Source organism: Heteronotia binoei, chromosome 2 (genome assembly GCF_032191835.1).
Source record: "Heteronotia binoei isolate CCM8104 ecotype False Entrance Well chromosome 2, APGP_CSIRO_Hbin_v1, whole genome shotgun sequence".
Classification (NCBI taxonomy): domain Eukaryota; kingdom Metazoa; phylum Chordata; class Lepidosauria; order Squamata; family Gekkonidae; genus Heteronotia; species Heteronotia binoei.
Genome location: NC_083224.1, coordinates 152,581,516 through 152,594,201, shown reverse-complemented (window position 1 = coordinate 152,594,201; position 12,686 = coordinate 152,581,516). Strand labels below are relative to the sequence as shown.

Here is a 12,686-nt window from a genome sequence, read left to right as displayed (position 1 = left end):
GCTAGGGTCTCTCACTTCCACTACTGGGAGGGGGGTGGGGGTGGGGAAAGGAGGAAGACGAAGTCCTGCCTTGACCAGGAAGCACAAAGCAACCCAAAGAGGAGGGGCAAGGCTTGCAGGCTTTGGTACAGCCCCTTTTGCGGTCGTCTCACGTTGCGAACTGCGATGTGTGTTTTCGTTTGCATTTGAATCAACCGGTGCGAGATCGTAGATCGCCTTCATTAGGTCCTTTGAAGAACGCAGGTTTTTTTCCACGAGATTCTCCACGCTGATTTACGCTGACGATGTGAAATCGTGCCCGACCCATTGATTGCTGGTAAGGAGGCCAATTCGAAGTCCTGATCGTTGGAAAGAGGCTTCACTGTGTCATGGTGGTGGGGTGCATTCTGCGTTTAGACAATGGCGCGGTAGGGGATGTGAACCGGTTCTGGCGTGAAAATCAGTCATGGTCAGATCTGGGATGTGCTGTGGAAGAGATTTAGGCTACAATCTTAAAGATGGTTTCTTGGGAGTAAACCTCAATGACTGAATTGGGACTTACTTCTGAGTAGACTTGATTAGGATTGCCTGTCTCGTATTTGAAGCGATGGCATGGCAATTCTGCTTATTGATTTCGCTTTAAAAATAAATCTGTTTAGGTGAGGGAAAATTCCTTGAAAATATCTGGAAGCTTTCATATTGTTAGCTAACAGATTGCAATGCGTGCTCTTGGGATGCTCATAAGGTCGGCAGAGAGACAAGGAAGCCCAGACCCTCGTCCAGTTTAGGTAACAAGGGCTTTGCTCGGGATTGTTCTGCTCATCTCCCCTCCCTTAAGGTTACCTGCAAGCTGCAGCCTCAAAGCCCTTGAATATTAGACAAGCAGTGCAGTCCTGTGCATGTAGTAATTCTGGAATGGAACCTACTCTCAGGTGAAGGGTGCATAGTATCACAATGTTCAATCTCTTGTGTGAACATAGTGCTTTGCCCAAGATTTATTACAGTTTCTGCTGGCATAAATCTTTGTCTTTCAGGTAGTATCGGGCTCCTGCTTTATTTTGCCTTTGTTATGTAATCAGGAGACAAATGGGGACTACCTGCCCCACTTACCATGTTTCAGATAATGTTTTTTCAGCATAAGCCTCTCTTTGTTCTTCTGTACCTTCAGCAGCCCTTAGGATCTGTAAATTTGAACTGTAAATTGAGAAGGCCAATCTCTGAAAAGTCCTGCTGAGCTCAAGGGAACCTACTTCTTAGTGCATATGCTTAGGATGGCATCCTTGGATCATGAATGTGTTTAAGGCATGGTCTTGCTGTGCTTTTCTGCACACATGTATGCGTGAGAGTGAGCCTTCTTGAGATTGGATAGAGTTGCTTCCATGCACAGGATTGGACCTCAAGTCTGTGAAAATAGATGCACAAGCCATTATGTATCTAAGCAGATTCATGTGAACATAAGATAAAAGGAAGTCAGCAAAATACATTTTAGTGAATGTACTAACCTGACAGGCTTCACTGAATTTTCATTGCAGTTTTGTCATATGTGATTTGCCAAATGTTATGCTGAAAATCAGTTACAAAGCAAGGGATCAATCTATGCCTAGTCCACTGCCTAAATCAGCAGTGTAGAGATGGATGTTTAGGTATGTGTCTATGACTGCCATCCAGATCCGGTGTGATCTGGTTTGCTTAAAACCATCCAATGAGCAAAGCAAAAGAACAAACTGGAAGAATCCATGGAAGCCAAGAAATCACAGAGTTCCACTAAGGGTGATATTTTACTTCTGTAGAAGGAGACGTCTACAGATACAAGACTCCATGTGCTGAAGGAAAGTGCCATCATTAGTGGGATGGATCCACAGCATCCATGTTTTTCCCATTGTATGTAGCATAGGATGTTTCCCATGAGTCTGCATTACTCTAAAGTTTGATTCTAAACATATTTGCAGGTAAATTTGCAGATAACTCAGGTATAAGTGAAAGCAGGATATTTCACATTAATTTGAAGAAATGGAGGGGTCTAGCCGATCCAAAATAGAGGAACTAGACAGTTGACTAGGAACTGCCATAGGTTTCATCTGTTTTACAAGATCTTCATGGCTTTTCCTTTCTTTCCAAGCACCATTTAAAGGGCAAGTTTTGACCTTCAGATCCCTAAACAATCAGACTGCAGTAGTTGAAGGACTACCTTCCTCCATGTGAATTTACCTGCTAGCCACAGTTGTCATTGGATGTCCTTTTCCGACTGCCTTTGGAGTGGTTGCAACCCAACAAAGGAACTCTCTTTCTAGACCATCTTTGTTTAGGTACCAAGCAGAGTTTGTCCTGTTCTAAGCTTTTGGCAGTAACCTTAGGAGGTTGGTTAGTTTGGTTTACTGCTTTTAAATGGCTGTTTTAAACTGCTTTTTAAATTTTTAAACTATGTTTTAATGGATTTATTTTCAGGCTTTCAATGTGAGTGGCTCTTATTGCTCCTCCTGTTGTTTGTCTTGTTATTTTTCCAATTTTGTATAGTTTATGGAGTTTTGTAAGGCCTCCTGAAGATCAAATCTGGCAGGGGAGTGGGCTAAAAATGTTTGGATGAGTAGAGCTAAATAAAATAATAACAATATCAGAACATTTATGAATAGTCAGTTGTATCAGGATTTTTCTTCCGGCTAGCTGTTAAGTTCTCCCAAAAGGAGGTGAGGGAGAGAGAAAAAATGTTGTTGGACCCAATGGAAAACAGGAGTGATTCTTAGGCCAAACCATCAAAGAAGATGAATAGAAGAGTTGGTTTTTATACCATGCCTTTCACTACTCAAAGGAGTCTCAAAGCAGCTTACAATCACCTTCCTTTCCTCTCCCCACAACAGACACTCTGTGAGGTAGGTGGGGCTGAGACAGCTCTGAGAGAACTGTGACTAATCCAAGGTCACTCAGCTGGCTTTATGTGGAGGAGTGGGGAATCAAGCCCAGTTCTCCAGAATAGAGTCCCCCGCTCTTAACAACTACACCACACTGGCTCCAAAGTGAACACTTGGAGCTGTCCAACAAAGGTCCACATACTACTAAGACTCAGGTCACTCTGAGCCACCAGCAACAGAAAAGGCAATAGGCATCTTCTTCAGGACCTGCAGCACAGCAGGGCCTGAAGAAACAAAATATATTGGATCCTTAAAAACAAAACAAAACCCTACTTATAGAGAGGGGGATTTCCATTCCCAATTCTACTGCAGACCTCCAGTTCCCCCTCATGTTGATTCTCTGTCTCCCAGGATCAGCATTTGGGGAATCATTTTAGACTGTGTTGGGAGGGGAAGAGGTCAAGGAAATCTCCTTCCTATATCTGGACTCTTTTCCATCAGTGGAGTTTACTGCAGGATACAAGCTAGTATCTTGAACCTACTATGTCTGTAAGCAACCCATTCATTCTTCAAACCTTTATATATAAATAAATTGAAAACATTTCAACACTACAACAGCAACAACAAAGGCCATATGAATCACAAATGCACATAATCCATTGTATTGCATATCACTTAATCTGTTACAGAGAATAACAGTTTAAAATGTTGAAACCTAAATTTAACTTTTGTGGCCAATGTACCAGGGAAGGCTGCAATATTATTGAAAAACAAGTGTTTGCCATCTTTCAAGTATGCAAACTTGCTTAGCTCCAGTGATTTAGCAAGCTGCCAAACCTTGTCAGTTCATCCATGTTTTTATATTCAAGTCAGTGCCCTACTTCCAAGGGAAGAGGGCAAGGAAATCCCCTTCCACTGGCTGAATGCTCTTCCATCAGTGGACATGTACTGCAGAATTCAAACCAATACCTTAAACCTGTCCAGTCTGTTGATAGCCCATTAATATCCATTATGCCCAACAACAACTTTTTTTCTACGTTTTCCCACTACCCAATAAGCTGATAGTGACTTTTGGGAATGTGTGTTCATGTGTTATTTTCATTTTCAAACAGAGCTAAAGATTACATCAAGCAGTTCCTATAATTAAGCTTCCATTGCAGGAATGAGGTGAGTTCTCACAAAAATATACTGAAATAGTTTACCGTGCAACTGTTTTGAATTAAATGCTTGCCTGTGTTTTTAATTCATGAAGGAAAATACATTTCTAACGCTATTGCAGTTTCATATGCAGCACACAAACATTTGGCTTGTATTACTGAACTGTTGCATGCCTGCAGCCCCCCTTTTTGGTGTGGTGCATCTCTTTCATTTCTGTGATTGCATGTGATGGTATTTTCTTAAACAGAATCTAAATCACAGTCAGTGGTTTCCTTTTTATACATAGGCTTCACTGAAAAGTCTGAAGACTTATGGTCCAGTCATTTTACTGAGTAGCTAAGCATGTCTGGCTGGGTCTGGTCAGTGCCTGCACGGGAAACAATTGGCATTTGAATTCTGTGATGGAAGAAAGACAGACTTACATTTAATAAATAAGAATAATATATGGGCTGCTGTGATCGTAATGGCCAATTACAAGGCTGCTGTCCTAAGTCCCTAGAAGAACATAGGCTACAAGTAAGGTGAATGGGTATGTACGGGGTTGTAGGTACCCCCTACTTCCACTAGGGGCATAACTGAGCTATTTGATGGCCATCCAGTTGTCCTGCTAGGTGGCAGTGTTCTGGCCACAGCAGGAACTCATTGCCCAATCATCCATGGCCAACAACACAGACACTGCCCAGAACAATGGCAGAGATCAGAAGGGCAATTATGGGGTGAAAAAGAGAAGGAAAAGGTTAAAATTGAGACCTGTAAGCCTGGATCTAACAACCAATCATCTCTCCAGCCCTCAAAGGAAGGCCCAGACTCTTGCAAGAGCCAGGAAGTGGTGAGAAGACCCACCACCACCTCATTAGAGATCCATGATAAAGAGGAGTCTTGAACCCTCTCTCCTTTTCAGAGCTCAAGCATTAAAAGGAGCAGGCTAGTAGCCTGCAAGAAGGGTATCCAGGCATAGGAAATTCAAGTGTAGTATGTGACAGGATAGATCAGGGTTCTCCAAAGTGGTGCTGCTGAGCTTTTCAGAAAGTGGGTGGGGTCTTTGTAAGGCTGGGCTTGTTATTGACTGACCTCATTCAAATTAGGGTCTTCCAGAGCGGCAGTAGCAGTCACAGCCACTGGAAGATCAGGAGGACTGGTAATCACCCAAGCTATCCTTAGCTGCCTTGTGGTTTCATTCCCTGTTGGCTGTGACCAACTTTTGCCTTGAGCTTTTGCAAACCAGAGAGGGAGCTTTGTGCTAGTCTTTGAGTCCAAGAAACTGGGCTATTACATAAGCGGAAATGAGTGTTCAAGAATACAAGCCTACCTATTCCCTCCTGGCTTGGTGGCTTCCTAAACCATAGTTACTACCAGATAGATAAATACTGATCTTGACAAACTAATGACCAAACTCTGAATAAGGCAGCTTCATGGGTTCAGCATGGTTGCAATGTGATGACTTTGCACATCTCTCACACCTTGCAGCAAATAATCATGCAGTCTCTTCTTCTTCTTTATGGTTACTCCTGCTTGCTGTTCAAGCTCCAGCTGAAGTCACTCATTTCAGGAAGCTGAGATATAATGTCTATATCTGTATACAGCCACCCCATAGACGACCACTGTCCTGAGATAAGAGTCCCACAGCCCTTTTGGGGGACTTTATCTCAAGTTCTAGGAGGAGATAGCAGATTTCTGTGGTTGTCCTTATTGTCAAACTCCCTATGATGTCTCTCTGCCTTTGAACATCCTTAGCCAATCGGTCACTGACTCAGCAAAAATCCATTTGACTTTACTAAGTCTTTGATATCTTCATTTTTGAATTGTGCAAGGTATGATCATAACTAATGGCTTTCCTTTTCATTTAAAGGTTTTATCACACCTGCAAGCTCCCAGGAAGAATTATGGGGATCAGACTACTTCATTTCTCTTCAGTAGTGATCCTTTTGTTATTGCTTGTGGCAGGTGCATTAACTGCTTTGCTGCCCAACATTAAGGAAGATAAAATGCTCAACCTGCGTAGAGAAAGAAAGTCCCAAGGCCAAATTGCATCGGATTCATTCACTCTCATTATGCAAACGTACAACAGGACTGATTTGCTCTTGAAGCTCTTAAATCATTACCAAGGGATCCCCCATTTACACAAAGTGATCGTTGTGTGGAATAATGTTGGGGAGAAAGCTCCAGAGGAGACTTGGAATTCCCTGGGACCTCACCCTGTCCCTGTTATCTTCAAAGTGCAAACTGCAAATCGCATGAGGAACAGACTCCAGGTTTTCCCTGAGCTGGACACCAAAGGTAATAGCATTCTGTCTGTTGTTATCTCACCCTCCTAGCAATGTTGTTCCCACTTGGGGGAAGTGGTTTACAACTGAGACGTGTTCCACACATCATCGCTTAATGGCTGTAGCATCAAATAAGCCATCACAGAACAATTGCTGTAGACAAGATTTATGTATCACCACATCTAAAATTATTTTATTTATTTATTTATTTTAGTACATTTCTATTCCGCCCATTCCTCGTAGGGCTCAGGACAAGTACAACATATGATAAAACAATAAAATACAATAAAAACATTCTATAAACAGACAACTCAACAGCACTCAGATGCAGTTTGTAGCCAGTTTGTACATTCAACTATGAGTTAACCAGTGATGAGAAACTGAGTGACATAGATGCTTGTGTGGATAAGTTCTGAAAGATCTAAACCTAGAAGCTGTATCTCATCTGTTTTGTGTGGCAGAGAGTCAGTGTTGTTTCACCCACAGTTTCTACCCTCATCCATTCTCACTGCTTCTCCAACATCCATTCCCTGGCCCTGTTGTATTTTCCTTTCCTTGCCTAGTAACAGTTGCTATCGCTGTTTCTTCTAACACTCCTATACATTCCACTACCCCTGCCTCTCTGCCAAACCACTCGTTTTTATTTTTCGGTCTATTCTTTCCCTCAGTCATCTGTGATTCCCAGGTGACTGTCCTTCAGAAAGCCCTATAGAGTATTTATTTATTTGCTTCATTTATAGTCTTCCTTTCTCAGAGTAGATTGTACAATTAAAAACAATACAAGAACAATAGAAAACACACAATCAAGGACCTGCCTTGGGTCCAGAGATGCTTGGGGAAAAGGCAGGTACATAAAATATTTTAAATAAACAAATGCAATAAAAATATGATAAAACAGGATTTCAAAACTGGTTTGGTGCACTAAAAACAGTATACTATGTAAAATAAAACTGTATAATGTATACAACAAACAATGAAACAAAACTGGATCACAAAATTAGAGAAACGGTGCAATGCTATGCATTGAACGAAGCTATGAAACTTGTCTAAAATTTTACAGACATTAGCTATGACCCCATTCCCTTTATAAAAAGGCCTTCCTAAACAATTAGAGAAAGAGTAACAGTATAACATATACAGTGAATAAAGCAATGAAGACTGTCATTTCCTTCCACTTTCATTGCTAGCTTCCTCAGTTGCTGTGCAGTAAAGCTGCAATTCTTAGCATGCTTATTTGGGAGTAAATCCCACTGATCAGTGAAGGAGACATTTACTTTAAAAAATGGGTCCACTTTTAACTAAATAGGATTGGCATCACATTGTGAAAGAGGGAACAGTACATTCGTTAACATGCACAAATCCACAAAATCTTGAGTCTAAAAAAAGGCTGAGGAATCCTACTTTGCATATGGTGGTTCACTTCTTGACCTAAGCTGCGTTGGAACCTTCCAGTGTTTTCTAGCAAGCATAATGGTTGCATTTTGTCATACATATCTTGCTCAGAATTAACTTTTTAAAATGTGTGCACTCATCTGAATATTTTTTTTTCCTGTTCAGCTGTTTTGATGGTGGATGATGACACCCTAGTTAGTGCTTATGATCTTGTTTTCGCTTTCTCCATTTGGCAGGTAAGTGTCTGTTTCTCGTATCTTCTTTTAATTAGACATAATACACATTTGAGTTGTATTTTATCCTTGTAAATGTCTCTTAGCATTATAATTCCTGAAGGTAGATTGGTATCTACAAAGGGTTGCTGGGACAGGGTGTTTGGGTGAGGGGAGAAACATTTGGAGACCAGATTGATGAAGTTGGAATGCTGGGATTTTGAGGGTGTGGCTCAATGGTAGAGTGTCTGGTTTCCTGCAGAAAGTCCCAGGTCCAGCATGTCATATGAACATATGAAGCTGCCTTATACTGAATCAGACCCTTGGTCCATCAAAGTCAGTATTGTCTACTCAGACTGGCAGCAGCTCTCCAGGGTCTCAAGCTGAGTTTTTTCACACCTATTTGCCTGGACCCTTTTTAGTTGAAGATGCCAGGGATCGAACCTGGGACCTTCTGCTTATCAAGCAGATGCTCTACCACTGAGTCACCAACCTTAAAGGGTTAAAAGGGTCCAATTAAAAGGATCAAATATAGACCTCTGCCTGAGACCTTGGAGTGCCAGTACAAACAATACTGACCTTGATAGACCAATGGTTAGTATAAGGCATCTTTATGTTCAGCTTCATTTCAGTTTAACATGAACCAGGACATCTAAAGCTAAATAACATGTTCAGAGACAAAATGTTAATTCAGAAATTTTCTGGGGTGCATGGAAATGTGCTGATATGTAGTTAATAAACTTGCATTTATACCTAAAGCGTTTTTGCTGAGCATATTTCTTTAAAAGTAGGAGTATTATTATAATTATTTCTGTCATTTACCACCTCTCCCTGTATGAGCCCCGTAGATCCTTACGATCAGCAAACCAACAACTTTTGGTAATACCTGGCCCCAGAGACGTCCATCTGGTCTTGACGAGGGCTAGAGCCTTTTCAGCCCTGGCCCCTGCCTGGTGGAATGAGCTCCCCCTGGAGATCTGGGCCCTGCAGGATCTGCTTCAATTCCACAGGGCCTGTAAAACAGAGCTCTTTCACCAGGCTTTCAGCTGAGGCAGTGGGCGCCACTTGTTATCGGCCTCCCCGCCTCATTCCATCCCAGCACTACAAGATCTGCTGGACCTGGACAATAGGTCACATCTGTGAGGCAGAATCCGCTATCTTAGTCTGTCTAATTTTATATTTTAAACTAGTCTTTTACTGTTTTTATTGTTGACTGTTTTATGATGTAACCTACCCTGAGCCTGTTCTACCGGAAGGGCAGGCTAAAAATCGAATAAAATAAATAAAATAAATTACCCTGCCTTTCTGTCATTAACAAGGACTGCCGAGGTGGCTAACAATACATACATGATAAAATTACATTACTAAACCATAAAAATCACCCCCTCCCAAACATATATCATAAAAGCAATTTTAAGGAGTTAAAAAACAGAGTTAAATTCATACACAACAGTTAAACTACATGCAAAACATAAAAACATTGGTCAGGAAGGAGGGATCATTGAGGGAATGCCAAACAAAACAAAGAAGTCTTCACCTACTGGTGGAAGGCAGCAATAGAAGGGGGCAGACAAATTTTCCTGGGGAAAGAGTTCTTTGGTGCCATGACCAAGAAGGCCCTTTTCCAGGTTGCCACCTGCGTAATCTTAGATGGCAAGTGCACTTTCAAAAGATGACCATAGAGATTAGATGGATTCATAAGGGATTAGGTGGTCCCTCAGGTATGTTGGTCTCAGACAGTATAAACCTTTGAAAGTTATTCAATTGTGCTTGTAAACAAATTGGAAGTGAGTGTAAATGGGCCAAGACTGGAGTGATATGGTCCCTACAATCCACTCCAGTCAACATCCTGGCTGCAGCATTCTGCACACTTTTCTGCAGTGTCTTTGAACATTTTTCAAGGGCAGCCCCACATAGAGTGCATTGTAGTAGCCTAATCTAGATGGAAATAGGGCATGCACCACAGTGACCTGGTATCAGCTACCTAACCAGTTGAAGCTGGTAAAAGACACTCTTGGTCACAGATGCCATCTGCTCAGCAGTAAGCCTTCTTTTCTAGGATATGACAATAATAGTGGTGTGCATTTGTTATAATTAAGTAGAAGCTTTGATACAAGAACTAGTTATTACTCTCAGTCTTAACCTCAGATGTTCTGTAGTGGCTGAGGCAAAAGTCTTCTGTAATTTGCTAGAGACTGAACACACAGCCTCATACATACAGAGTCTGTATTCTGTTAGTGAGAATATATAACTTAATATCCAGTGTTCGAATCACAGCTGGGGAGGCCTAGGTTCAAATCTCCATCCAGCCATGAACCAAAGTAGGTGGCCATTGGCCAGTCACTATCACCCAGCCTAAAACACCTCACAGAGTTATTGCGGGACTATGTGTAGTGTGCATGTAATAAATAAGTAAATAATATGTCAATCAGGATCCTTATTCCTATTATAAATGGCACCCACTGGGAAATCTAATCATATTGTAGTATCTTCATAGAATCATAGAGTTGGAAGGGATCTCCAGAGTCATCTAGTCCAACCTCCTGCACAATGCAGGAAACCCACAGATACCTACCCCAAATTCACAGTATCTTCATCACAGTCAGATGGCCATCTAGCCTCTGTTTAAAAACCTCCAAGGAAAGAGACCCCACCACCTCCCGAGGAAGCCTGTTCCACTGAGGAATTGCTGTAATGGTCAGGAAGTTCTTTCTAATGTTGAGTCGGAAACTCTTTTGATTTAATTTCAACCCATTGGTTCTGGTCCTACCTTCTGGGGCCACAGAAAATAATTCCACACCATCCTCTATGTGACAGCCCTTCAAGTACTTGAAGGTGGTGATCATATCACCTCTCAGCCGCCTCCTCTCCAGGCTAAATATTCCTTCAATAAAATGGAAGATGGGTTTAGTATACATAATGATACGTAATCTCATTACATATACTAAACCCATCTCCAACTATATTTTAATGTATTTTTCTTCTAATGGCAAATTATATGTATGTTACATGTTAAAAGGTAAATTAGTTAGATGGAAAAAACTTCTGAAAAAGTAAAATCCTCTTTTTGACCCAGGCTTATATAATAGAGTGATTGACAGACATTCTCACATTTTGACAATTACTGTTTTATTGCTTTCACATGCTCATGCTACCCAGATCAAAGGTTTGCTCAATTTGTTAATTTTACTATTCTATCATTGGATCTTAAATTTGTACCATTTTGCATTCTAAACCACTGCCTACCAGCTATATATAGCCCTGCTCACTGTACCTAGTGCCTTGTCTGATGAAGTGTGCTTGGAGCACATGAAAGCTTACGTTCTAAATAAAACTTTGTTGGTCTTAAAGGTGACTTGACTCCTACTTTGTTCTACTTCTTCATACCAGTACGGCTGCCCACTTGATACTTGACAGGTTAATTAATAATCCATAAAGTTTCTGCAGCCAAAATACTGGCTGTTATGGATCCTTTACTAGGAAGTGGTATACATGAGGTCTCACAATAGTATGTATATGCACGAGCACCCTGCATGATTCTTTTAGTGCACTGGCATAAATCAGTGCATAGTTCACGCTTCTATCTGTTTCACTTCTATCATTTCCCTTTTTGTGTAGCATCTCTAAGACAAAAAAATTCCCTTCACATACTACTTTAGCATCTCATTTACTTCTACAAATGTGCCTTATCTTAAGGATTTGAATTTCTTTTTTTTAGAGAACCATATTTGTTTTGTATCTGGCTCTGGAGCCTGCCTTATACTGTTCAACAAATCTCTGAATAGTGGTGGTGTTATAGCTTAGACCTTTTGTGTAATGTCTGCTTTTCTTACAGCAATTTCCAGATGAGATTGTGGGATTTGTTCCTAGAAAACACATTCCCAGCCCTTCCGGAATATACAGCTATGGGAGCTTTGAGCTGCAGAGCCCTGTTGTCGGCAGTGGAGACCAGTACTCCATGGTGCTAATAGGAGCAGCATTCTTCAGCAGTGAATACCTCGAACTCTTTCAAAAGCAGCCTGAAGCTGTCCATGCCATGATAGACGAGACTCAAAATTGTGATGACATTGCCATGAATTTCTTAGTGGCCAAACACACCGGAAAACCTTCAGGCATGTTTGTGAAGCCAGTAGATATCCGGAATTTGGAAAAAGAAAGTAACAGTGGCTACTCTGGAATGTGGCATCGGGCAGAACACTTACTCCAGAGGTCGTACTGCCTCAATAAATTGGTTAGTATCTATGGCAACATGCCCTTAAAATACTCCAACATTATGATTTCTCAGTTTGGTTTCCCTAACTATGCTAATCACAAGAATAAAATGTAAGGATGCCCTGGGAACAAATGCTTTCACATGCTTTTCAGCAAGTTAAAATGGTAAGCTAAGAAGGGAATTAGGTATGCAAGGGATCTGTAGGTTGCACAATACTTAGAGCTTGTTTCCTCAAAGGCTGTTTGGAGGTGTGTGATACCTGGGGGAAGTATTCCGTCTCTGTGCTCAGCATGCAAAAGCTTCTTCAGTTAGCTTTGTCATTTATCACTATTTCAGTCATCAAACCACACTTGCACAAGGACAGAATATCCCCAAAATGCAGGAACCTTCCCATGGCCAGTATCACTTAGAGAACCATGAGAAAAGTTACATCGCCACCATTTTTTTTTAAACTGGCCCACATCTATCCATGTTGGTCATCTGTGAACTAAAAGAATGGAGAACCAACTCTTAGAGTTTCCATGGCTGGCTGCTTGGAAGCAATCCTGACTCACAGATGATCAGCAAATGTCTGTCTGTACATAACACTTCATTCACATGCTAAAAATTACTCCAGTGTCAT

General features: G+C 41.3%; 2 protein-coding genes across 2 annotated transcripts in view; one reads left to right on the top strand and one right to left on the bottom strand.

Moving 5' to 3' along the window:
• The window catches only part of SLC30A7 (solute carrier family 30 member 7), a 190,813-nt gene that overhangs the window by 47,000 nt on the left and 131,127 nt on the right, over positions 1-12,686 (bottom strand). The gene's annotated exons all lie outside the window — the stretch shown is intronic.
• EXTL2 (exostosin like glycosyltransferase 2) lies at positions 182-12,516 on the top strand. Its single transcript, XM_060232272.1, has 5 exons — positions 182-316; positions 3,938-3,992; positions 5,833-6,260; positions 7,805-7,875; positions 11,687-12,516. Exons 2-5 carry the CDS (start codon positions 3,988-3,990, stop codon positions 12,176-12,178), a joined length of 996 nt encoding a protein of 331 aa, XP_060088255.1. The 5' UTR covers positions 182-316; positions 3,938-3,987; the 3' UTR covers positions 12,179-12,516.